Source organism: Micromesistius poutassou (assembly GCF_964030765.1).
Source record: "Micromesistius poutassou genome assembly, chromosome: 1".
In the NCBI taxonomy this organism is placed as follows: domain Eukaryota; kingdom Metazoa; phylum Chordata; class Actinopteri; order Gadiformes; family Gadidae; genus Micromesistius; species Micromesistius poutassou.
Window position 1 is genome coordinate 386,150 of NC_140271.1, and position 27,289 is coordinate 413,438.

Below are 27,289 nucleotides of genomic sequence, written 5' to 3' on the forward strand. Positions count from 1 at the left end.
TAATCCTTTCAGGGTGGGTGAGACAGACAGATAAGTGTGAAAGGGTTGATCTAATTGACGTCATTAGCGGCAGGTTTAGCGGCGAGTGTTTTAGTTTTGTTAATGTGTTTATCTTGGAGTCTGAGAAACCGTTTAAAAGAAAGTAAATAAAGCGTTAAGGGAAGAGGAAGCCTTGCACCTCCCCCTTCCCACACCTCCAGAACAGAGGGTAACATTCAGCCCTGCTTTGTATTCTGCTTTGTATCCTGCCTGGCATTTAGAATTTAGCTTCTGACCATCTGGAGACCTAATTCAATTACAATCTGATCAAATAGAAAGTGTGTGTGTGTGTGTGTGTGTGTGTGTGTGTGTGTGTGTGTGTGTGTGTGTGTGTGTGTGTGTGTGTGTGTGTGTGTGTGTGTGTGTGTGTGTGTGTGTGCAAACATTTTTACACTGCCCGATATACCTGTCTTATGCCCGCCTTTTTCCCAGCGTGGTCTGTGCATTTACACTGACCGAGGTAATAAACTGTCTTGATTTTGCACCCCAATTTACCCTCTCGGACCCTACACATATTGGGGGTTTCATTTTGATGTAAATGCAATTAGACAGCTTTGCGGTTCCAGGGGTGGGACTTGGGTAGAGGTGTCGCTGTGTTGTTTCTACAACAGAGACAACGCAGCGATATCAACATGAGTCATTCTAATTGGAGAGACGGTGAAATCCGCGAGCTGCTGACCATCACGGAGAAGGTCATGCTGTCGCATTTAACGAAGACGCTGAAAGACGGTGCGATCTACGAGAAAGTACCGGAGGAACTTTCCTTACGAGGCTTTTATCGGGATAAAAAAACAAGTGGGCAGCAAAGAATATGTTGGCATTTTTGCACTTGTTAATAGTGTTTGTAGCCTACACTCAGATGTATACTGTGTCTAAGTGTATACTAAGTGTCTTGAATCATAACAAAAATTTAAACATTCAGAGTATGCAAATTATTCAAAAGAGATCTACTCTCCGTGCGTAGCCCCACCTTCTCCAGTGAACCAAGACAGCCGGCTCCTTGATGAAGGGGGTTTTTACCCCCTTGGTTTTACACGGGCAAGACAGTGAAATTGCAGGGTGTGCCCAGCCGCGACCGCACCGGCATGGCAGTATAAAAATGCCTTGTGATTGAAAAGGTAAGTGAGTGAGTGAGTTTGTGTGTGTGTGTATGTGTATTGTTGGTGGCACACACTTGTGCTTGTGTGTGTGTGTGTGTGTGTGTGTGTGTGTGTGTGTGTGTGTGTGTGTGTGTGTGTGTGTGTGTGTGTGTGTGTGTGTGTGTGTGTGTGTGTGTGTGTGTGTGTGTGTGCCTACGTGGACTAAGAGTTTGTCCGGAACGGGCATGCGATGTAATTGTTGCATGCGCCGTCCTCCACAATATAGCCACTCTGCAAAGAGATGCCTCCCCCCTTTGACCCGTTCTTCGAGGAGGAACACATTCCGCAAATGTTTGTAAGGGCTGCCAAAGGATGCAAGACCACATTTGCAGAAATCATTTCAATAAAAATAAAAAAAACACACCAAACACTGTTTTCTTCCATCATTTTTATTCTTTAGTTGCTGAGGGAGGAAAAAGAATATAATTAGTACCTTGAATAGCAATATCATCATCGTCCACTTTGAATTTCTGCTCGAGATCGGTAAAATATGCGGCCCGTTTCGCCATTTTGATCAGGATTTCCATGATCCATACATCACGTCTTTATAGGTTTGCCGTGAACGCGCACAACCCTGTGTTAACCAACCCCGTGTTGATTGAACTAATTCATAACCGGTGCTGTGGAACCGACAGCTCTGGGTTAGTCGGCACAGGGTCAATCAACCTAGAGTTCAGCGTTAACTCTGTGTTTGTTAAACCTCCGTTCTTGGAACACCCCACAGGTATCTGATCCTCTGAGCTTTCTCCCCAGAGTATACATACAGTATATATAGCCCCACATTGTTCAGCCCAAGTAAATACTTTCAGCATTACAATTACCCTGTTTCACTGTGTCCTCTGTTTGGTTTTCTATGTGATCATAGTGAAGCATCATTTGAGGATTAGAAAGAAAGAAAGAGTCATTTGTTTGTTGATTTGGAGAAAAGGTCAAGAGACACGGCAAACAAGTTGACTCTCTCTTACTCAATCGCGCACACACACACACACACACACACACACACACACACACACACACACACACACACACACACACACACACACACACACACACACACACACACACACACACACACACACAAACATCAATGGAACGGACGGGCGAGTGTTCCATCTCTGTGATGAGGCGGGGAGAAAACTTTGAGGTTTAGAGGAAGAAACCCGCCTGAAACCAGCATGTTTATACAGGACCCCCCCCCTGGTTCTTCTGCTGTTCCAGTGCACTAAGCGCGGTGTGTGTGTGTGTGTGTGTGTGTGTGTGTGTGTGTGTGTGTGTGTGTGTGTGTGTGTGTGTGTGTGTGTGTGTGTGTGTGCGTGCGTGCGTGCGTGCGTGCGTGCGTGCGTGCGTGCGTGCGTGCGTGCGTGCGTGCGTGCGTGCGTGCGTGCGTGCGTGCGTGCGTGCGTGCGTGCGTGCGTGCGTGCGTGCGTGCGTGCGTGCGTGCGTGCGTGCGTGCGTGCGTGCGTGCGTGCGTGCGTGCGTGCGTGCGTGCGTGCGTGCGTGCGTGCGTGCGTGCGTGCGTGCGTGCGTGCGTGCGTGCGTGCGTGCGTGCGTGCGTGCGTGCGTGCGTGCGTGCGTGCGTGCGTGCGTGCGTGCGTGCGTGCGTGCGTGCGTGCGTGCGTGCGTGCGTGCGTGCGTATCTCAGCCGAGGTGAAGGATTCACACTAGAGTTGTATTGGGTTCAAAACATAAGCTGAGATGGTAGCATGCTGACCAGGATAGATAAGGCAGGAAACGGGAGGGTAATTGACTGGCTACAGCGATAACCATCCCATACGCGGCCTGCTCTGAATCCATAATGCCCCATTTACTGAAAAAAAGTACCTCATATTCCATGTTCATGCAAGAGAGTGAAGTATTAGTTTGACAAAGCAATTGACTTACTACCTCCTCCTTAAATAGTACACCTAACCTCAAATACTGAACATCTTCCACTGTGTGAAGTGTGCTGCCGTGCTCTTATATTATTATCAACATTTGTTATTTACTCATTTAAATACATACACTTTTTTTGTTTTGCACAGGTTTTGGTTGATTTTTTTTTCAAAGGCAGCAACAAATCGAAATTGGTTTATGACCAGCTAGAGCAGGGGATCTCAACCTTTTCGGGGCCAGGCACCCACAATTGGGGACCGAGCCGAAACCGGCAAGGTCCCTATTGTTATTGGGTCGATTCTTCTTATTATTATTTTCCTGCCACTTCGACTGCATTTTTCCCCCCCTGAACATATACGAAAACTAATTTTTATTTGGCACATTTGTGGGGACTGCTGTAACTTAGATATTCTATGCGTAAAATTCAGATTGGCCCAAAGGTGGAGCTATACCAACTGTCCAAAAATTCGAACGGAAAGAAGCAGCACGCGTCACAGGTTTCACCTACACTCATGAACTATGTTCACACATGCATATCCTCATGATCAACAAATTTGCCTTAAAAAAACGATGACTTCCGGTAGCCTGATTTTCCGCCATTTCGGACTTCGGGGTGTATGGTATAGACAGTATAGAGAGTACACCGGTGTGAATTTACGCTACGGTATGGATTTTGACATTACTGTGTGACCGGTAGATCACACGTGCGCTAAAAGCAATGATGTAATGCCAGAGACGCAGTCGTTTATTCATAATATCATGAAGCGCACACAGCTTTTGGCCGTGTTGTTATTCTAGAACACTCTTGAGAGCTCCGGCGGGAGACCTGGAGCTCTACGTCTAAATAATATAATATAATATATAGACGTCTAAAATATGATGCATGCCTTCACGTTTTTAGCGTCCTTGTCTTTTCCTGTGTGATTAATTTTCCGTTGTGTTGTCGTCGGACATACTTCAAACAGGAAGCCCTTCGATTTCGCGATCCATTCCGATGGAAAGTTCTTTGTAGCCAACAGCACAATTTCATTGTGCTCAAGAGGCCTTATTTTGTCGGAAATGGAAGTTCAAGAACTCATCCACTACAATTATCTTCCCATATTGGTTTTTAAAAACTCTCCCAACACACTGCCACCCGCCAGCATCAACAGCATCACCGTCACCAATATACCTTTCCCGTGTCTGCTAGTGGTTATATCCGTGTGTATATATAAAAAAAACATGAAGCCACAATTACTCAAAGACTGGTTGTTGAAGCGTTATGGCTGAGCCCAGCTGTACACAACAACCACATGAGACAGACCAGAGGCTCACTGGTAAATCTGTACCAAATGCACAGCAAAACGAATGCTATAATTAACAAACACACACACACCTTTGTTTGTTTGATACTTTTAACACACTTTCCTTACAGCTTCCATCACTCTCTCACACACACACACACACACACACACACACACACACACACACACACACACACACACACACACACACACACACACACACACACACACACACACACACACACACACACACACACACACACACACACACCATCTGCGCTAATTAGCTCCTGCACCAAAGGGTGAAGGTAAAAAACATCCACAGCACCGCCGGTTAGCTGCTGGTGTGAAGCTAGCCATGATGTACCTCCTAACAAACCTCCCGTGTTATCCCTATGATCTATTATCGCCCTCCAAGCAGAACCGCAGAACTGCACCGTGTAGGTGACTGATCACGCTGTGGGGAATAGCCAGTACACCATCTCCCCCTGTGTCCCAGCTTTGTATGTATGGTAGGATTATAAGGGACCAGAACCACCGCAAAGCACGTAAAATCAGCTTAAAACGTCTTTGTCTTTGTCTAACTGCAACCCCTCCTAACCCTAACCATAACCATAACCCTCACCATAACCCTAATCGTAACCCTCACCCTAACCCTAACCATAACCGTAACCCTAATATTCATTCTTCCGGATTCCACCTACGAAAAACACCGGTCACATACAAAGCGGGGAACATAGGGATGACCCCGTTAGATCGGTCTAGCACACAGTCTATACATTATTTTATCACAGGGAGTAAGTTGTAACGTTACGATGGATGGTTTCCATTTGATAACGTGCGAACGAAGCCATAATATTGATAACTCAGAACGACAGCTCACTTCACTCAGTTCAGACAACTCACTCACTCTCAATCAGTGTCATGTCAACAAAATGGCCGCGGCGACGTAAAAAGGGGCGTGCAAATAACCTCTATACACAACTTCTTAAGCACAGCAGTGTTTTTTGCTCGACCACGGAGTGTTTGAATATCTCACAAAAGGAACGTTGCGATCAGCTGATTCTGCAAAGTTCTCCAGTGTGTGCGCGGTGCACAGCGCACACACAAGAGCGCATGTTTCAGTGTGCTTATCATTCATTTCTAGCTACGGCACATCTTGGCGCCACTTTAAAAATATATTTTTTTTTTCGTCTGCTCCGGCTCCATTTTCCTTTTCTTTGCAGGTGGTGAACGCCAAAGTAGCTGCTCAATGTATTTCGTTTTTTTTAAATTTTTTTCGATCTCCCGTTAGTTAGTCAAAAGTATTTTAGTGACACAAGTGACGTTACGCATCCCTGATTATGGGCGCGCATGCATAGTTGTGTACCAGTTATGCGCACCCCTGTGTATGTGTGTATGTGTGCACAATGTGTGAATCCATGCATACTGGCATTTGTGTGACCGCAGGGATTTTAGCATATGGGAATTTCAACAGCCATGCCTCCCCACCCCCCACCACCCCTCCTCCTATGTGTAGGCCGGCCTGTGGCCCTTGGGGGCCCACATTGTGGGTCTTGGGCAAGTCTTGGTGTTTTAAGCGCTAAAAATTTGAGTCTCCATTGACCCGCACTAACAGGAGACCCACCCCCGGATCTGCTGAAATGGAATGACAGCGCTATCGATTCAAGACGGACACACTCCTCCTCTCCTCCTAGGAGGCTCCTGCTGGACTTGATCCCGGAGAGAGGGTCCCTTGAGTGGAATTCACATTAAACACTTAAGTCAATGTTCTTTTGATCTTTATTAATGAATGAAGGAACTGTGTCTCACAGTTAGACATTCTACTGGGTTGGTGTGTGTGTGTGTGTGTGTGTGTGTGTGTGTGTGTGTGTGTGTGTGTGTGTGTGTGTGTGTGTGTGTGTGTGTGTGTGTGTGTGTCCGACAAAGTAGGTGTGTTTCAGTCAAGTCAGGCAGTGTGGAGCAAGCACATTAGAGGGCTGTGTGTGTCTGTGTGTGTGTGTGTGTGTGTGTGTGAGAATGTTTGGGGGCTATATCTCTTATCCCCTGCTTCATCCCACTTGTGTACGCACATGCATCGCATGTGTTTAAAAATTATAATGTGATTTATAAACAGGATCTGGTTTTCCCCGACTCCCCCCAACCCCTCCCCCCTCCTCCCAACGTGCCTTTGTGGAGAAGGCAGACCAGGATTGCCACCGGGTTGGAGGGCTCGGATTTGTGTGTTTCTGTGTGTGTTTGTCAGTGAGGTGTCACAACCCTCTGGCGAAGCGCCTTGCTCTAAACTAATGAACACAGGAGAAGAGTTCAACATTATATTTCATACATGTCTCCTTTCATTTCCACTATCAAACAATGGCAGGCAGTCATTTCAGTTTCAGACTGAGGTTTCTCTGGTTATTTCAGTTTTCACAAATAACTGTTACGTCTGTAACAACATTTAGTCATCTCATATCAAGACCTCATATTGGGCTTTGACGCATGATGTGAGTTCAGCGGCTCCAAACTGAGGAGCATCATTTAAAAATGTCAAGCAACTCCTCTGTGAGAAGATAAGATTGAGCCTGCGACATCCTGCACGTCTCCCAGTTCAGTTGGGGGATGAGACTCTCATCCTCCACTCACCCGAAGATGCCAAGGAGTTCTATGACTGTCGGGTCGCCGCATCCCGATAGACTAATCTGAGACCAACAGAACTTCAAGTAAACTTGCTTCATTAAACTGAAATGATCAATATCTCAGAAGGTTGGTTAATTTGAATTGTTACATGTCACTTTCATAATCGATAGCAGAACGCTTGATGACAACTGGTTAACGTTACGTTATACGTTATTCGCCTATTTGTTCAGATCCCATGGTTCAGATGCATTTATTCATATCAAGGAGTTAATTAAAAGCACCCTGAAAACTATTATCCAATGAGCATATTTCCACACTTAAAGTTTGGGCATATCCAGAAATTATAATTAAGGTGCGCCTGTAAGATTTTGGCTGGCCTCAAGTTCACGGTGATTTACCGGAACGCTGTAAGTAGTAGTAGGACCCTGGCTTCCGGAGCGATCGATACGTGCTGCAATAAAGACTCCCTTAACTTTGAAGGGCCAAATCTCTAATTTATATAATTCAATTATGTAGTTTAATAGTGTATCAACAGACAACATCAAGACAAAATGGGTCGTTTCAGATGAGACATGGGTTAGAGCTGTTAGCTGTGTGAATGGAACCTCTTCTTGTGTACGTCTGAATCTGATTAAATTTAAAGTTCTCCACCGTACTCACTATAGTAAGGTCAGACTTGCCAAAATATACCCTGAAATAGTTGAGACGTGTGATCGCTGTAGAACCACCAACGCAGACTTAGCTCATATGTTTTGGTCGTGCTCCCAGTTGGGAGAATTTTGGAAATCAATATTTGGGATTATGAATGTGGAGTTTGGCCTAGATCTACAACCTAGCCCTTTAATGGCTATATTTGGGGTAAGAATTAATGACACTGCGATAGCCATTAGCGAGAATTTTTTTATTGCTTTTGCAACTCTTACTGCTCGAAGGAGAATACTTTTGGAATGGAAATCCCAATTACCACTGAAGGCATCAGTGTGGCTTTCTGATATGATGTTTTTAAAAATTTAAAAAGTTCTACAAAGTCTGGGACCCTTTACTGGTTTATTTCGACAAACTTACAACTCTCCCCTCTCATTAGTAAATAAGCTTCAACGTAAAGCACAAATACTTTCATCATAGGAGAACCCCCCTTTTTTTTTCTTTTTTTAAAATAATAATAATTATTTATTTTATTTTATTTTATTTTTTATTTTTTGTATGGCACAAGGAATTGTTAGGGTTGGATGGGGTTTATATCAATATAATAATGTAAATTGTTGAAATGTTACAATTCTTGTAACATTGTACATTGTCGCAAAAAGAAACGTAACAGTTGTAAAATATTACAACTTGTGTAACATTGTACATCTCTTGTCTAACAAACAATAAAAATACATACACAAAAAAGACAGGAGTCAGTTGAGGTGGTTCAGGCATCTGGTAAGGATGCCTGGGAACGCCTCGGGACCCCCGTCAGAGCTGGTCAACGAGGCCCATCAGTCTGGGTCCCCCTGCTGGAGCTGCTGCCCCCGCGGATAAGAGGATGAGGATGAGGATGTACTGTTACTAATTCATATCCTATGTTTTATCTGATTTCATTTTCAATGCTTTGGCAATGTGTATTGTACATGTACAATGTACCATGTACATGTTCCATTCCAATAAAGCCCTTTAGTTCTTGAATCTAGAGAGATTGATAGAGGGAGAGAGAGGGATATTAGCCAGGAGAAAGAGATAAAGGGAGAGAAATAGAGAGCGAGAGAGAAAGAGGGAGAGAGAATAGGCCTGAGTCAGATCCATGCAACGGGGAGGCTGTTGCTGCTTTAATGGATATTGTGTGTAGCAGAGGAGCCTACAGACCCAGCCAACGGTCAATGGCTATTTAACCCACTGTCACCTCCTCTGGCCCAGCTGTGCTGCAACACCTTTGAAGAACTCTGCCGTCGTTGCCTTAGGGTGCACTCAGGCCCCCGTCCACACGGAGCCCATTGTTTGGTGAAAACCGCACAAGTCGTTGTGCGTTTGGGCCGACCGTACAGACGGCTCCGGTGGATCCGGTGCCTGAAAACTCACTTTTCTGACACCACCTCCGAGGGTGGATTCAGATAAAAAAACGGACCTATGCGGTTTCGTGTTAGGATTCTTGTGGACGCCTGAAACACAAACGATGACGTCATCGCCCCCCCCCCCCACCAGCTGGGGACATTAGAGTTGTATTGATTTTTAAATTTATTTATTTGATTTGTATTATTTTTGTAACTTTAAATACAGCCCCTTTGGTACATTTAATTACTAACTGTACATTAAAAAGTATCTCTGCTCTATCTAAAAGGTTTAACTGCTCTCTCCTCCTCGACTGTACGTTTGTATACAGCGCGCATGGGCTTCATGCATGCAGGTTTGATGTGCTCCACTTTTGTTTGTGGCGTTTCTACAGCTCGATGCGTTTGAGTCCGAGTCCGTCTTTACGGAGATATTCCTGAAACGCAACAAAGGAAAACAGATCGTTTTCGCCCTTGTGGACGGGGCCTCACACTAGGCAAAGCTACCATACTCAGGTACGATTGCCCCCCCCCACTGTGCTCACAATAGGCAATCTCAACTGGGCCCGAGTACGGTTGCCTCTCGTACATACAGGTTGCGTACCCGCATGCGGGTGCGCGTGTCGGCTCATTAGCATCTGTAGCGTGGCCTGAGCACACCTCTCTGAAGTGTACTGAGGCCACGGAATTTAGCTGTACTTGAGTACGGATGGCGTGCTCACACTAGCCAAACCATCTAAACTTTAGGGGGCAAACGTACTCTGGCACGGTACAGATGGCCTAGTGTGAGTGCGCCCCTTAGTTACCGATTCACAGCAACACCTGCATGCGCGTATGCGTGCTACCAGGTTTGCACATTTAAACTGTGTATTCCATTGAGAGGGATTGTCCCCGCTTGTGCTTTTATCGTGATGAGGTTGATGTGAATAGTGTGAATGATAGTTAATATTGATGAAATGAGAGGATGTCTCTAGTTTTATTTTACTACAGCTTTAATTGAAGCAACTAAGCAATAATTGACATGGCCAGTAAACCACACACACACACACACACACACACACACACACACACACACACACACACACACACACACACACACACACACACACACACACACACACACACACACACACACACACACACACACACACACACACACACACACCTCAGATGTTGAAACATGCATATTTTACCATTGAAAGTTTAATCAGCCTCTTAAAGTATTGAACCCAAGCAACCATTTGTTTTAGTTCTCCCTGAACATGAATGGACTTAAGTCATTAGTCCCCCCCCTCCCTCCCCCATCACTCTCGGTCTCCTGCTCTCTCAACCCTTCTTCCCCTCCTTTCAGATCCCCCTCACAAAAAACACATTAGTATGCCTCCAGGTTGCTACGATACTCCAGTGTCCAATTGTGACATGTTTTGGTGGCGTACTGTGTATGGCCAAACACAAGAGAGAAAGAGAGGGAAGGGCGTCACCGGGGGGGTGTTCAATGTGTGTGTGTTTTTCTTAGCCGGCTCTTAACTCCCAGCACAGCACCAGCACCCTTTTCTTCATTTATTTATTTGATCTGTCTGTGTGTGTGTGTGTGTGTGTGTATGTGTGGATGTTTTTGTGTAGAAAACCTATTGGAAGTGTTTGCTGCCTTGCACCCCCTTCCATGTGTTTACAGACACATTAGAAGGGCTCATGGCAAAAAAAAAAAGCAGTTTCTTTGCCTTTCTTTCTTTGCTTCACTGCAGAGCAAAAATAACCATGAGGTTTACAATAATACTGTGGATGCGGAGATAGAACAAGATTAGTGCTTTCATTCAACTACAGGCTTCCTTTGATTCCCTCCCTTAAGCCTTCGTAGGCTCCTGCAATCTGCTTTCACACAGTTTTTGTTCACAATTGGATTAATTTATCTTAGCACAAAACATCAAGAAATATTTATCACATTCTTAGACATTCTTAGACCCTGCACTGCTTTTCAGCTGGAAGCTGCACAATCTTAAGTGGTTATCATACTTCATGCAGAAAATAAGTTTGGCACGGTCATAAGAACGATTGTTTGTTGAAAAAGAAATCTATGCAGAAAGTCAATTGTTGTCATTGTGTGCATTAGGCAGAAAAGTAAGGTGGATTCTATTTATTAGTATCTGATTTCCCTTTCTCCATTGAGACCGCATTCAGCGCATTCATTTTTTTAAACAAAGGACTTATTTTGGTCTCACCTGTTTTTCAACCCCCCCTACAGCAAAATCGGCAGCGCATTTCGCAAGCTCAAGTCACTCTTTAGGGTAATTGATTCTCTTCAAGTCAACGCAGTGTTCCCAAATTCCTATTACTCCTAAAGAACACCCTCCACTTTCCCTGTTGAAGCCCGCCCGTTGCTAAATAACGCCAGTTCCAATGTTGTAATCAGAGTTTTTGCCTATTACTGTCACCAACGCTATAGATCGCTGTAATCTTTTTGCCACTTGTTTTGTGTGTGTGTGTGTGTGTGTGTGTGTGTGTGTGTGTGTGTGTGTGTGTGTGTGTGTGTGTGTGTGTGTGTGTGTGTGTGTGTGTGTGTGTGTAAAGTTACAGTTGCAGCCCTGCTCCTCCCCGCCCCCCCCCCCCCTCCAAACCGCAGACCAGTTTCTTGCTTGTGAGAGTGATTCAGTGCGTTTACATGACACTCAAGAAAGTCGACTTATTGGCTTAGTCCATCTATGATTGGATTACTAAGATGCATGTATACACCTTAGTCCAGTTATACTCGAATCGAATTGGCTTACTCATAGTCGAGTTAAGACCCCTAGATAATGCGATTCATAGTCGAGTTAAGTGTGCATGTACGTCGAATTGGCTTATGCGTTGAATTGCGTTCTGCGCATGCTTAAGATCTTTTCCTGGGGCCGTGAGCCGGAAGTAGAAGGGGACGATAGTCATGTTGTTGTTGTTGTTGTTGTCGCCGTCGGAAAACGAGAAACGGCGATTTATTTAAAAAGGTGGCGCAGAAGATGGAGGAAGCCGGTGAGTGTAGTTACCCCCTATAAGAATTGTGTCCCGGCCGCGGGAGCGCTCATGGCATGCATTCATTAAAGGTGGAAGCACACAGACGCTACGCTTCGATTTCACCCAAGGCTGAATTAAAAGTACATGTTTTTCTTAATGTTGCTCATCAACGAGGTTGTAAAATAACTACAATCTTTATTCATTCATTGCGCTGCGGCCGAACTGACGGGGGTATTCTCTGATATTATGAATCTTACAGACTGCGTCAGGTTCTCCGACTCTCGGGTACTTCCACAACAAGTAAAGAGCTTGAGAAACTTTGCTCACACATGCATATCCACATACTGAACAAATATGCCTCAAGAACCTATGACTTCCGGTTCCCATTTTTTCTGCCATCAGTAAATTGCCTAACGATCCCAGGTTTTTAGACTTTGACAAAAACCCTTTAGCCCACATCACCTCTGGCCCATTATCTTCAATCTGACCTAAATATTAGTCTATACAATAAAGTTTAAAGCACCCATGAGCCATTGAGTTCTAAAACGGGCGTGGTTTAAACCGCGAAAATAGTTAATTGCTCATATCAACATCAAGTTGGACTCCTATGATGTTGACCCCAATACAAAAGTTGTTCAGAATCAAATTCTGAACAAGGTAAACCCAACATATTTTCAAATGGGGCGTGGCATCGAAATGGGCGTGGCCTGTCACTAAAATCACCACAGTTCATAGACGCAATGTTTGATTTGAGCGGGACCGACTTTCCAACTGCTCAAGTGAAATGAAGTCGATTGGAAAAACAGCATGCCCGCCATAGGCTAAAAATCGTCAAATTTTGACATACTTCCACTCTGCGGAGACCGTAATAGTTATGCATATGAAATTCACAGGACACGTGTAGACCGGTGCCTGTAGCTCACATACCAAAAATCGTGTTTGTAGCGCCCCCTACAGGAACTTTAAAAAGCAGCCCCTGCGCCACGTTTCACCAATATGTATGAAACTCGGTAGGCACGTATAACGTGCCAAGCTCTACAGAAAAGCCTCTTGGACCCATGCCCCAAAACCCACAGGAAGTCCCAACTGACAACGCACATACTACCCATCCCCATGGAACATGGTACTGAGCAGTGCACTGTGAAAGACCTCCAGCAATAAAATAAAGGGAAAAGAATATGAAAATGAAAACATGATCATTAGGGAGTGATTTTGTAAAGTTTTCAAGCTATTATTGTGTACTTGTGTAAACAGAAATATAGTAGAAGATTACGACAGTCTTACCTGTAGGCGAGTGCGTTTTGCGGCGGGAGGTGCATTAGAAGCGCTGGCCTGTTGGTCATCTGGGAACGGGCCCACAGCGAAGACGGACGGAACAGCAGTTTGTTTTAGAGCGTGCCTCGTCATGCCCAAAAGATTTCTATCATAATCCTCCAGTTTGAAATGGAGACTGCATATCGTTTTACCTTTTATCATTTCAATACCGCCGTCTTCTCCAATTGTGGGGTTGTTTATCGCCCGCAGCCATCGTTTGCAACGCTCACTGTCTTTCACTGGCAAAATGTGAAAACTTTTTTGCACATTTATAATACATAGAATTATTTACTTCATATAACCTTCATATGTCCACCGGTGAACTACAGGTCAACCAGAGGGACTGTCTTGAACTTGAACTTGAACTGTCTTGCCTCAGAGTTCCTATTCCTACGGGGCAAGATGGGGTCTTGCCCCGTAGGATTGGGAACTTCAATTTCCTCTCTAATCAATTGAATCTTGTTTTCAAAGAAATCTATGAATTGACCAGCAAAGAGGGAGGACCCTACACTCTGAGTCTGTTTTTGAGTCAGACTCTTCACTGTGTCGAAAAGAAACTTGTGATTGTTTCTATTCAAGTTTCAGATGTTTCTTGTCTGTTTCTTGTCTCTTCATTAAACCAGGGAGCTGTCTTTTTCATTGATCGCTTTTTAATTACAAGAGCAACAGAATCAATGGCAGCAGACAAGGCATTGTTGAAGTCATCAGTAAGGCAATCCACAGAACCCCTATAGTTACAGAGGGGAGCAAGTGAAAGGGGTAACATCTGTAGACTTCTTCTATGGTTTTCTCACTTCCTCTGTGTGTCCGTTGCTGCCCCTAGTGTAAATGTTTGTAACTTTGTTAAATGTGCTCAGTACTGCCCTCTGAGGTTATGTGAGAGTATTACTGCTTAATTTGTCAAATGTGTTCAGTGCTGCCCTCTGGCGATTGTGAGGGGAAATTACCTCTAAACTATGCTCGGTGCTACTGGATGTGGCTATGTGAGCGTATTACAGTAAAAATGTATCACTAGGGAATATTACAATTAAAATATGTCACACAACCAGGTCTGAGATGTCTACACTGCGGGTCAAGACGAGGTCCAGCGAGCTGTTTGAAGCCAAGGGTATATGTAATGGACAGAAAAGCTGCAAAATCAGAAAACTCATATACAAAAAGTGAGCACGGGCCTGGGGGGGCGGTATACTACTGTACAGCTAAAAGGAAAGTCTGAAACTCGTTGTGTTTGTCTGGGAATTGAGGAGCAGAGAGCGAGCACCTCAAATTATGTGAATGTATATTTCTTTTTTGGCTTTAGTTTAAGCTTAGAGTTAGATATTCAGGCTACTCCACCACCTTTCTTTAATTCTCTAGATAGTTGGGAGCTAACATAATTGGGGGGAGTAGCTCCTATTAAATCCTATTCTGAGCACTTCCGATTTATTATTTTCAGAGGGAGTCCGGTTCACACTCAGGGTTAGTGAAATAGTGTGATTTTTGACATACTTGCTGTGGCCGTCACCTGCGTTTTTTACACCTCAAGACAGCACGAGGCAGCACCACAGTAGATATAGGTGCAGTGTAAGACTCCACTGTTTTGGCGACCGCAAATCGGTTGCTGTGGTTGCCAAAACAGTAGGGCGAAGGCCGTCTCTCATCAGCCAGGGTGGCCCCACAGGGAGGGCCAGTTATCTATAAAAACCAAAGCCCTGCTCTGAACTATATCCTGCCAGCCAGTGGTTTAGAGACAATCATCTACTATAACGCTCATCATTACCCCTGTCGGGTAGAGGGCCAGAGAGAATTAATCGATGCTGACACATCTTTCTGGCGAAGTCATGCTTTTTGTGACCTCAGTTTGTCTCATTCTAGTATCGTTGGTGCCGACATGAACTACAATGTTGTTGAAACTAGCGCCGGTGTTTGGTGCATCTAATCTAACTCCGACCGGTGGTCTGACCGCATGCCAGCACCCTAAGATTAGCTTCAATGGCTCCGGGAGCCCTGCCCCGGGTAGGCAAATAACTTTTGCTGGCGTGTGTAGTTTAACTTAACGTATAACAGAGTCACCTATGACTAGCGTTTTTACCCCCGAAAAAGACGAGCAAGGTGGGCTGCTGTCCGCCTACGCAAGTGGTGCTGCCGACTGGGTTGCCTTGACGGAGCTAGTGCTAAGAAGACCCGGGCCCCTCAGAAGAGGGCCTGGGTGCTGTTTTATACCAGCGACAAGAGGGAGCACTCAGAGTGATCGCGTACGACATTGTCAGCGGCCGAAAGGAACTACAAGTTACACTCTTGAAAATTGGAATTCCTGGCACTGAAATGGGCCTTAACAGAGCGCTTTCGTGCTCTGTTTCATGCACCCCATTTTACTGTGTACAGTGACAACAATCCACTGACGTATGTCACCAAGTCGGCAAAACTCAACGCCACAGGACACCGCTGGGTGGCTGGCGGATTACAGGTTAGTCAAGTACTGGCCTGGATCATCAAATGGAGATGCAGATTTCCTCTCCCAGCGACCAAAACCCATGGAAGAAGCTATGCAGGAATGCAATGAGGAGTTTCAAGAGGAAGCTATGGACGCCATCCGAAAAGCTCTGAAGGGAGAAAGAACAGGAGAAATTGATTGGATCTCTGCTGTCACCTGTAATATAGATGCACTGCCAGAAGAGACCAATGTCTCTGAGTCCATTCAGCCTCTTGCAGTGGAAGACGTCAGAGCTGCCCAAAACGCAGACCCAGCCATCAGCAGAATCCTGGCCCTGAAAAAAACACATGCATACCTAAACCATAAACACAAGCTAGCAGAGAATGAAGCTGTCAGAGAGTGTGGCCCCGTCTGAAGATCAACGATGAGGGGATCCTCAAGAGAGTGACCACGTCCAGAACACAGCTGGTGGTTCCTGAGTCCTTAAAGCCCCTCAACTACAAACACCTCGACCAGGAAATGGGACACTTATGCTTGTGCAGATTGGATGGTTGCTCTCGCTAGGGAACGCTTTTTCTGGCCTAAGATGAGACAGGAAGCAGAGCACTATGTTTCTCGTGTGTGTCAAGATGATTTCAATTGACTCTGATTACACTTGGAGAAGAGCAGGGGAGGGGAAGAGCACATTCTCGTAGTTGTGGACCATTTTACGAAATATGCGCAAACATATGCAACCAAGGACAAAAAAAGGGAAGACGGCCAGAAAACTCTATTATGACTATATCATGCGTTTCGGCTTCCCATCAAGGATCCACCACGACCAAGGGAAAGAGTTTGCAAATAACCTCTTTCACAAACTCCAAGGTTACTGCGGCATTCGCCATTCCCGCACAAGCCCATACCATCCACAAGGCAACCCAGCAGAACGCTTTAAGTGGCATCCGTGGCCTACTGGTTAAAGAGTTGGACCGGTAACCGGAGGGTGGCCGGTTCGAATCCCGACCGGTAGGCCAAAATATGGATGGGGGGAGTGGTTGTGCAACACTCTCCTACGTCCTCATCCACGGATGAGGTGCCCTTGAGCAAGGCACCTGAAACCCCCACCTGCTCCCCGGGCGCTGCACTGCGGCTGCCCACTGCTCTGGGTGTTCACCGGCTCCCAGATGGGTCAAAAGCAGAGAAAGAATTTCCCCCAAAAAGGGATAAATAAAGGATAACTTAACTTAACAGGACTCTGCTGGGAATGTTGCGCACACTGGAGGAGACCCAGAAGTCCAAGTGGAAAGAGCACTTAAATAAGGTAGTCCATGCCTACAACTCGACAGTACGTGAAGCGACAGGGTTCTCTCCATTTTTCCTCCTCTTTGGTCGTGAGCCAACTCTGCCAAACAATTTATTGTTCCCAAAAAGGGCAGAAGAGGGAAACCGGTCACACACCGACTACGCAGATAAATGGAGAGAAGCTATGCATGAAGCATGAAGCATGCAATGAAAAACATGAAAAAGTGTGCAAGAAGAGGACAGAGAAACTACAATCAGCGTGCATGGAGCTCCACTCTCAAGACAGGTGACCATGTCCTTAACAGAGATAAATAAATAAACTCTACTCTGGCCCTAGCCAGGAAAACTGTGTAGTTACTGGGAGGATACAATCCATGTGATCAGTGGGAAGAAAGGCCCTGACAGCCCTGTAGCTTTCAAGGGTGCAACAGAAGCAGCTCCAACGAGGAAACAGCGAATACAACACAGAGTATGCTGAACAGGTGGCAGATATAATATATAGATACAAACCGAGTCCTGCCAACCAAATCAAACAAACCAAGCTGGCTACCCGGAAGTTGCGTCAGCGGCGGCGTCACACAGCAGCCTCAGGTCGGCCTGTGGAGAGAGAGATAATGCCTACCCTTTGATCCTTTGTGTAATCATTTTGGTTCTAACTATGTAATACAATGATGATGATCATCATCTTCATCGTCATGATCATGGACATGATGAACATGGATGATGATTATGATGATTCATTATTTCTACAAATAATGCTTTTTACCAGTAGTGTTCTTCCATGGTCAAGAAGCCTTCTGCATGCTATGTGAGGAACTGATCACTTTGACACTATACTATAACTAACATCACAAGAAGGCGTAGACTGTCCTGACAACAAAAACATTCTACAAAACATCTAATGTTGTTGAGTGCATTGTCAAACACATTTCAAACTGACATTTCAAAATGTCAGCTTAGGTTCTTACACATTGTGATGTTTTGGCCATCCTTATCGAACCGCAATACCTTATCATGCTTTTCGGATCAAAATGAGCCCAATGATTAAATTAAATAATGATTAAAATTATACAAAATTGTAATAATTAACCAATGGATTACAATTACAAAGAAGTTCTGTTGAGGCGTGAGGTCCTGCAACACTGTGGCATGCGATACCCTGCCACAGTGTGTGTGGTTCTCCTAGCCCAAGCTGTGTGTGTGTGTGTGTGTGTGTGTGTGTGTGTGTGTGTGTGTGTGTGTGTGTGTGTGTGTGTGTGTGTGTGTGTCGTGTGAAAATGCCTTTGAGACAAAGACGTTTTAACATCGTCCCCGCACAAAGCTGTCCCCCCCCCCCCCCCCCACATCCCTAGTTGTTGCATGAACAGAATGCAAGCGTGCACATTTTCTTTCCTATGAGCTGCCTCGTGTCTACATTCAATGTCACAGGTTCATGATGTGCATGGCATAGGGCAGGCCCCCACAGGAGTCTTTATGTGTCATTGATGAGTCATTATCCATACGGTAAAGTGCCGACATGTATATGTATTGATCATCCATTGTCTTAACTGCTTAGTAAACGATTTGTATGTGTTTAGCTCCCTGATATGTTGTGGGATTGAATTCCATTCCTTTGCACTTTTGACGGACTAGGCTGACTGACTAAAAGTGCTTTTTCGCAACGGAATAACACAATCCCCCCTCGACGATCCCCTTGTGACACGATCACCTGTTCTTCTATTGATGTACTCAGCAAGTGGTGGTGGCGCTAGATTGTGAGTGACCTTAAAAACCAAGCACACATTGAAATATTTTTGGAGGTCTTCCCAGCTTAAAAGTTGGTACTTTTTTAGAATCGAACAGTGGTGGAAGAGTTTTGTTTTTTTATCTAGAATTTTTATTGCTTGTTTGTATTGTTATTCAAGTGGCTTTAATGTGCTCAAATTGGCCTGCGACCAGTTTGTCAGACAATAATTCAGATTACTAAAAATCATAGAGTGTAGAAACATTTTGGCAGCCTCTGTAGACATGTAATTTCTGATGGAACGAAAATTTGCGATATTGAATTTAGTAGTATTCTGACCCGATGTCCTATGTTCTTGTGTTTTTTAATCACAGGTTCCTCGTATTACGACAATGTGCGACCACTGGCGTATCCCGACTCGGACGCGGTCCTCATCTGCTTTGATATCAGCCGCCCCGAGACTTTGGACAGCGTCATGAAGAAGGTGTGTGTGTATTTGTTTTATTTCTTATATTTCCTATTTCAGGAGTGGTTTGTTGTTTGAGTATTTATTGCTGCTGTGGCTTTGTTTGATTAGAGTTGATTTTACTTTATTTATTCCTTCAGTCAGCGGGTAGTGTTTGTATTACAACCAGAGAATTAAAACACAAAAAAGCCAGATGTATTTGTTTGTTCCCTTATACAATCCTACGTAAAATGCATTTCAATAGTGTGGATGGCTTTCAGTGGCTTTTCAGCCTTTTAACAATTGAGCATGGAACAAATCTGCAGACAGGCGAGAGTGTCACGTTCCCCTCTGTTCCAGCCAGCCTACACATCTAGGGGCACTTGACCCCTGGCTCTCTGGGGAGCTGAAGGGCAGAAGAGCCGGGGAAAAGAACCAAACAAGGAAAAGCCCAAACCCCATGCATTCAGCCTCAAAGATCAGAGATGGTGAATTAGCCAGGCCAACGCAATCACAAAGCAGGTCTTTGAAAATGTCCAGATTCACACAGAATGAGATGATGGTTGTGGTGGTGGTGGTGGGGACAGTGACGCTTGTCTGGTGACCTGGTGAGACTGCGACGATGAGACCATGTCTCCCACATGGTCTCATCAGGTTAGTCAGTGCTCGATTGTGGCTGTCTGTCCAATTTTACAACCTTCGGTTAGAGTGGTTTGGAGCTGTGAGAACATGGAGTAGTACCACCCTTCTTAATTACCATGTTTGCCATGCATGTGTGTCACGTTAAGCAGGCCGGGTGGACCATCGGCAGTCTCTCATCTTGAAGCCGTGTGTGAGGCCAGTCTCATCGAGACGCCCCTCCTGTGTGTCTCAGAGGCGTTCTCGTGCCTGCCGACACATTCTGTCGTCTGAGCCCAGGAGAGACCTTCTTCCACAAACTGTAGATCTAACCCTCAGGACACCTTTGATAAAAAATGTAAACCGTACAAGCCTCTAGTGGATCCTGTCAACAGCGAGCTGCCATCCAAGGTTCTTTCCACCAACCCCCTCTCCCATGACCTTTGACCTCCTTGGCAGCCACCCTGCTAATCTCCGTATCTTGTGGGGTCACATGGAAAACCTGTTGCACAAGAGCCACCCAAAACTAAGACTGTTGACCTGCGGAGATTGCTGCTTGGCCATGTTCTTAATTTTTTTTGTTGCTTTGTTCATTGCAGCTACATATATTGGTCACACTGGAGCCAATTCGAAATGTTGGATGCATGTGTATTTAGTGTGTACAACAGAGCTGACAAGCCAATGCTGCTCTATAGTAGTAGTAGTAGTAGTAGTAGTTTTTTAATTTAAACTTGGTGTCATGCACCATAGGTGCCCAGCCCTCATGGGCTTATAAGACACACTAAAAACAAAACAAAACACAGAACACCGGCACACACAAGAGAACAAGGAATACATGCTCGTGTACTACATATTTTTCTTCCGTACAGTACATACCCACACATGCGCACACATACACACATGCCCACACATCCACAAGTTTTTATACAATACATGTCTGCACATGCGCACACATACACATTCACACGCGCATGCATGCATGCATGCCCACATCCATTCATATCATCACACAGAGCAAAAAGAAAACAAAAACAAAACAATTGCCGGGACGGAAAGACTTCAGACATACAACACATCTCTGCGCTGCTTAAAGGACTCCAAAATAAATTTCGCCAGCGGGAACACCTTTTTTTCAAATAAATAAGCAAGTATACATTCTCACTCTATATATGCAAATACAGAAATGAGCACAAAAACTAAGACCTCTAAGTAGTGGTAAGACTTTCCTCAGCATCAAGTCTCAGTGGTAGAGAAAAAAAACATTTCGAGTTAAAGATATGAACTGCATGGCTCATCATAAAAATATTTGTGTTTAATGTTGCTTTCCAATACGATAACCATGGAAATGTAGTTGTCAAGTGAAAAGATAGCTCTAAGAATGCTCTCTCTCTATAATCTGTCAAACCAATGTATTCCTTCAAACGGTAAGCTTAGGAAAAAGCTAATTTAATGAACCAACTATTTATGCATTTGTATACTTACAGTGAGTTCATATACAGGTAACTAATGAGCATGGTAAGGGTAGGGCATTGAACCAACAACCATTCGACTGGGAGTCAGCTACACTCTAACAACTATGACTATAGCCCAGGGAGCGGGAAGCCATGACTCTTACAGTGATCACCAGAGCTGCCAACTCTCACGGTTTCACCGTGTGACACACGTTTTTTGCCTGCTTACACACTCGCACACGCCACACATCCACTTTCTCACGGCAAAAAAAAACAACAAACACGCGTCCGTCCACCCCCCCCACCTCCCCCCCCCCGCCCTCTTGTGTCCACAGTGGCATGGGGAGACGCAGGAGTTCTGCCCCAATGCCAAGGTGGTGCTGGTGGGCTGCAAGCTGGACATGAGGACGGACATGGGCACCCTGAGAGAGCTGTCCAAGCAGAGGCTCATCCCAGTCCCACACGAGCAGGTACACCCTCGGCACCGGGGCGCGACGCACGGATAGGTGGATGGGTGGAGGCTGGGATTGGTTGAGGATGGATGGATGGATGGATGGATGGATGGATGGATGGATGGATGAATGTATGGGTGGATGAATGGATGTAAGGATGGGTAGATGGATTGAGGATAGATGGAGGCTGAGGATAGATGGAGGCTGAGGATAGATGGAGGCTGGGGATAGATGGAGGCTGAGGATAGATGGAGGCTGAGGATAGATGGAGGCTGAGGATAGATGGAGGCTGAAGATAGATGGAGGCTGAGGATAGATGGAGGCTGAGGATAGATGGAGGCTGAGGATAGATGGAGGCTGAGGATAGATGGAGGCTGAGGATAGATGGAGGCTGAGGATAGATGGAGGCTGAGGTAGTGTGTGAACCTCCCTGGTTGGCATTCTGACAACAATTTGCTGACACAAATGAAAGGATGCTTGTAGAGAGAGAGAGAGAGAGAGAGAGAGAGAGAGAGAGAGAGAGAGAGAGAGAGAGAGAGAGAGAGAGAGAGAGAGAGAGAGAGAGAGAGAGAGAGAGAGAGAGAGAGAGAGAGAGAGAGAGAGAGAGAGTTGAAGGAGGTTGTTGGCAGTGTTAATGTCGAGGGACACATTTTCGTTTTTTTTCCACAGAAATATTAATGCAGATTTAGGCTTTGTTGCGGTACAAGATGAACAGAAGAACCTGACATTGATAAACGAGTGGGTGCGTTTCATTCACTTCATGACCTCTGAGTCGATTGGAGAAGAAAGGAGAAAGAGGGGCTGATAAACTGGACGGCAAAAATGTGTGCATTTTAATCAGGTTTTTTGTGTGTTAATTTGGTGCTGCTTTTGGAGGTATAAAATGCGTAAGGGGGGCTTTTTCACCCGCAACACAAAAGCCCTGGGAACAAAGAAGGTCTTTCTTTCCACAGCTGTCTGAAAGCTTTGCCTGCTGCTTGAGCAACACAGCATCCAAAACAACAACAACAAGAAAAAACTGTTTAATTCATTCAATCTCGAATAAATGATTATTCAGAGTTCAGGGCTACGCATTTAAATTGACCATGTGCGGACTCCTTCATTGTGTTGGCTTATTAAGCTACTGTTTATCAGTCACTAGCATTAGTCTGAGCCAACGTCAATGTGTGTCAAACAGCAGATGCTAATAACACACACACACACACACACACACACACACACACACACACACACACACACACACACACACACACACACACACACACACACACACACACACACACACACACACACACACACACAGTTTTCTGAAGAAATTGTGTGTGTTATGAGCTTCTTTAATCCAAAGACTATAACCATTATTATTATTATATATATATATTAGTGCTGTCAAACGATTAAAATATTTAATTGCGATTAATCGCATTAATGTTATAGTTATCTTGCGATTAATCGCACATTTTTATCTATTCTAAATGTCCCTTGATTGTTTTTGCCCCATTATTTTTTTCTCATTTTAATGCTTTTATCAACATGGAAAAGTGGATCGGCTTGCTTTGTGCAAATCTTTTTCTATTGAAAACAACACTGCCATATACTGTAGTGTTCAATTTCACACTAACATTCTCACTTGGAGCAGTCATTCACACTTGGAGCAAATGATCTCTCAGACAATGTAACGCTGTCCATCAATAAAAGTAAAAAAATATATATATAATAATAATAATAAATATATATATATATAATAATAAATGATAATAATCTTGCAATAAAAAAATTGACAGCGTTAAAATGGATTTGCGTTAATGCCGTTAATAACTATATATATATATATATATATAAATAAAGAAAAGTAGACAACAAAGAAAATGAAACGCTCAAGCTGCAGCAATGGTGTAATCTGACGTTGGTTCAAGTAAAGTGTAGTAGGATGAAGTACTAGTGGTGTGTGAGGGTAGTACTAGTTTTGTGTGTGATTGGTGAGCTCTGCCTGTGTTTTCCACAAACACAGAGAGAGGGAGGAGCATGGGAGATAAGTTAGTACGGGTGTTCTTGGGGTGTGTAGTCAAAGGCAGGGAATCTAACCTTCTCTTCCAAGCAGAGAGACTGAGGGAAGGGGGGAGCCCCAAGCTAGACCAATTAAAAGCATCTAAAACAAAACATTAACAATGAAAACCAGAGAATAAGGAGATAGAAGATGATACACAAGTTGACCTCAGTTATTTTAAAGAAGAAGATGCTGATGATTACATCAGGATAATGAGAATGATGATGATGAGAATGAGGATGATGAAAATGCTGAAGAAATTATGAGGATGATGATCAAATGATGATCCTGAGATGATTATGACGATAAGGAAGATGATGATGATAGAGATATACTTTATTCGTTCTGGTGGGGAAATTGTTTTGCAGTATAATTATAAGGCATTTCATCATTCTGTAACAATCACCCTGATTTCTCTTTCAGGTAGACTATCACTTTTTGTTCGGAAAACTACATAATATATTTCATATGTTACATATGTAAACTCATCTTATTCCAAAAAAACATCAATCAAATCACATTCCCATCAGCCATCCAGTATATTCCAAAGAAAATACCCCATAAACAAACTGTTTTCTCAAAAGCTTTTGTATTGATTTTGATAATTGTATCAGTAACATCAAATTGACCACAGCTTTTATACACCATACGTTTTTGTTTTTTCTTCACCCTTCCCCAAGTCTCCCAAAGTCCAGCACCCAAACCCTGAAAGTCCAAAGCCCAAAAAACCACCAAAAAAGTATTCCACCAAAAAACACATAAAAGTAGTCCACTAACAATGCATTGTAGAAAAAATGGAAGGATCTCACCGGTAAGGCAGGCTCAAACAAATATACTCCATCGTTGTTGTCTGTATAGCGTGGCCTTCTCAGGAGTTTGGTGGGGTTTTAAGATTTCAGGATCCCTCATTTCCTAAACTCACCACCCTCCTCCCTGGGCCATCCCAAACATTTTTCCTTTGTTCATCTGCTTCCTGGTACCTGTCTGTAACTCCTCCCCTTGCCACCTAAGGTCACCTAGCTTAAAGTCCCAGTAACCTTTTTGTCATGTCTTCCCAGCAAAAATCACATGTCGCTGGCATTATTATGGCTTTTCCACATCGGCAAACACACACACAAAACCAATACGCTCATACACAAAAAAAAGGACATCTGCTTAACCAGTAAGGAGTGGTTTAACTGCATGGGAGATCAATTGAAAGTGCTTTATCTGTTACTTAATGGATGGTGGACAAAGAATATGATGATGTTGATGGTGATGATGAAGAAGATGATGCTGATGCTGAGAATGATGATAATGTAAATGATGACGATGATGATGACAAAGCTGACGAAATGATGAGGATGAGATGATGAGGAGGATGACGAGGATGATGACAGTGCTAATGAAATGATGATGATGATGAAACGACGACGATGAAATGACGATGAATTTGACAGCGACTATGACGACAACGTTGAAACTACGAACACCCTCCATGGTGTCTGAACCCACCCTCCCTCCCTCCTCTCCCTCCTCTCTCTGGCGTCTCCCCAGGGCAGCGCGGTAGCCCGGCAGATGGGCGCGGTGGCGTACGTGGAGTGCACCTCCAAGGTGTCAGAGAACAGCGTGCGGGACGTCTTCCACGTCACCACACTGGCGTCGGTGCGCCGGCCCCGCGGCAGCCAGCCACAGCTAAAGCACAGCAGCAGCTCCCGAAGGAGCCTGAAGAGGGCGTCCCACCCCCACCAGACGACCCCCCCCCGCCTCCCCGGGCGGGACGAGGACCTGGAGTCCGGCCCGGCCATGAGGAAGGAGCGGGCCAAGAGCTGCGCGCTCATGTAGAGAACCCCCCCCCCCCCCACCCCACCGGCGGCGCAGGACCTGTATCTCTATATATTCATAAGACACATTATATATATATATATATATATATATATATATATATATATATATATATATATATATATATACAAAAAATATTTGATTTTTATTTATGTTGCTCAAAGAAATTCCTCTTCAGTTTTTTTTCATTTGTTTTTACACTGCGACAAAAAAAAAAAAGCATTGTGGAAACAAAACGCTTTGGACAAAAATGTTTGTTTGCGCGCCGTGTGTGTGTGTGTGTGTGTTTGTGTGTGTGAACATTTTTCTACTTTGCTGTGTATGTTTTGTCTCGGGAAACTGATTATTGGACTTGTTATTGGACTTGTTTTTATCCGACTGGAGGATGAAGACGTTTAAAGATGATGATGGGGGGAGAGAAAGTGCAGTGCAGTTCCCCCCACGGGCCAAGAACTTTCCAGAGACTTCTCCATCAAGGGATTGGTAAAGCAGCTGTACTGAATAGAGCACAAGTTGACACTGGACCATTATCTCTCCTTTTCTGTTAACAATGTTTGAGGAATATGTATTTGAGGTTTAGGGAAAAAGGGATTTTTTTGGTGTGGAATAAAAGAATGATGACCATTGACTATGAATGAGGGAATTTAGGCATATGAAAGATTTTTTTTTTTTCATTTAGATGACTGAGGTTAACATTGTGACAGAATAGGCTTTTCAAAATTGCAACCACAAAGTGCATTTTACAACACCTCCTTTCACACATTCACAATTTTTAAAATTTACATGATGCCTTTCATCAACTCCTACATATCTCACTCATATCTTATTCAGTGACGTTGAAGCTGTTGCTATTCTTTTTTTTTTCATGAATCATATAGCAATTTTCTGCTATTTTGAGATTAAAATAAAGCAACAACTGGATAACTGAGGATCATTTATTTGTGTCTATTTGGTTCATTCATCTTTTCCCTATTAAGATGGAAAAGTTTTATTTAATTCGTTCTGTTTGTTTTGTTTAATTAGTTTGTGTGACCTTTGGTGCAGTTTTACATTCCAACATCATTAGAAATGCAAAAAAATGTAATAAACAGTCAGTAATAGACAGTTTAGCCCCAGGGTTTTTCTAGTTTCTCTGGCATTAACCGTGAATTTTTTTTTTTTTTTGTGCTCCACCCGTAATGGAATAAAAAACATGTAATATAATGAATGGAAACCCTGTAGCACTCGGACGCACGTGTATACAATAAAACTGGAAAAGTGCCCCTACAAAGTGAGTTGAACTAACACTATAACATGTTCACAGCCCTGACTCCAACACATTAAGTTGCACATTTTACATTTTCATTGTCCACAAAACAACTTTCATGCTCCAACATGACGACAAATACAACAACGGACGTGCACAGGAATTTTGAGGGGCAGTTGCTCTGACCTGAAAAAAGGGCACCCCCCCCCCCCCCAAAAAAAACTACTACTACTATTAATGATAAAGCAGAAAAACATGACTTGAAGAAGAAGAACATAACATGAACACAAACATAATTTAAAACGATATCCTATCAAGTCACTGATAAGTTTCTCCAAATTTACATAAATTAAAAACATTACATCAATTAAAAATGCAAAGCTTCAAAGGAGAAGCCGCCTATTAGGGGCCATTTCAATATAAATCTTCAGAACCTGTCCTTCTCTATGGACAGCAGGAGGAGGTCAGACAGCCGCTCTTGACCACACTGATTTCGGAGCCTTGTTTTTAC

At 44.1% G+C, this 27,289-nt stretch overlaps 1 protein-coding gene across 1 annotated transcript in view; it reads left to right on the forward strand.

Annotated features, from left to right (window-relative positions):
* LOC311366605 (rho-related GTP-binding protein RhoN-like) overlaps nucleotides 1–25,532 on the forward strand; it is a gene marked incomplete at its 3' end in the record, with an annotated part of 34,271 nt that extends 8,739 nt beyond the window's left edge. The window contains exons 3-5 of the mRNA XM_084485392.1: nucleotides 19,070–19,179; nucleotides 21,545–21,679; nucleotides 25,245–25,532. Of these exons, the coding sequence (XP_084341518.1) occupies nucleotides 19,070–19,179; nucleotides 21,545–21,679; nucleotides 25,245–25,532 (533 nt within the window). The remainder of the gene's footprint in view (nucleotides 1–19,069; nucleotides 19,180–21,544; nucleotides 21,680–25,244) is intronic.
* Nucleotides 25,533–27,289: the final 1,757 nt, after the last annotated feature.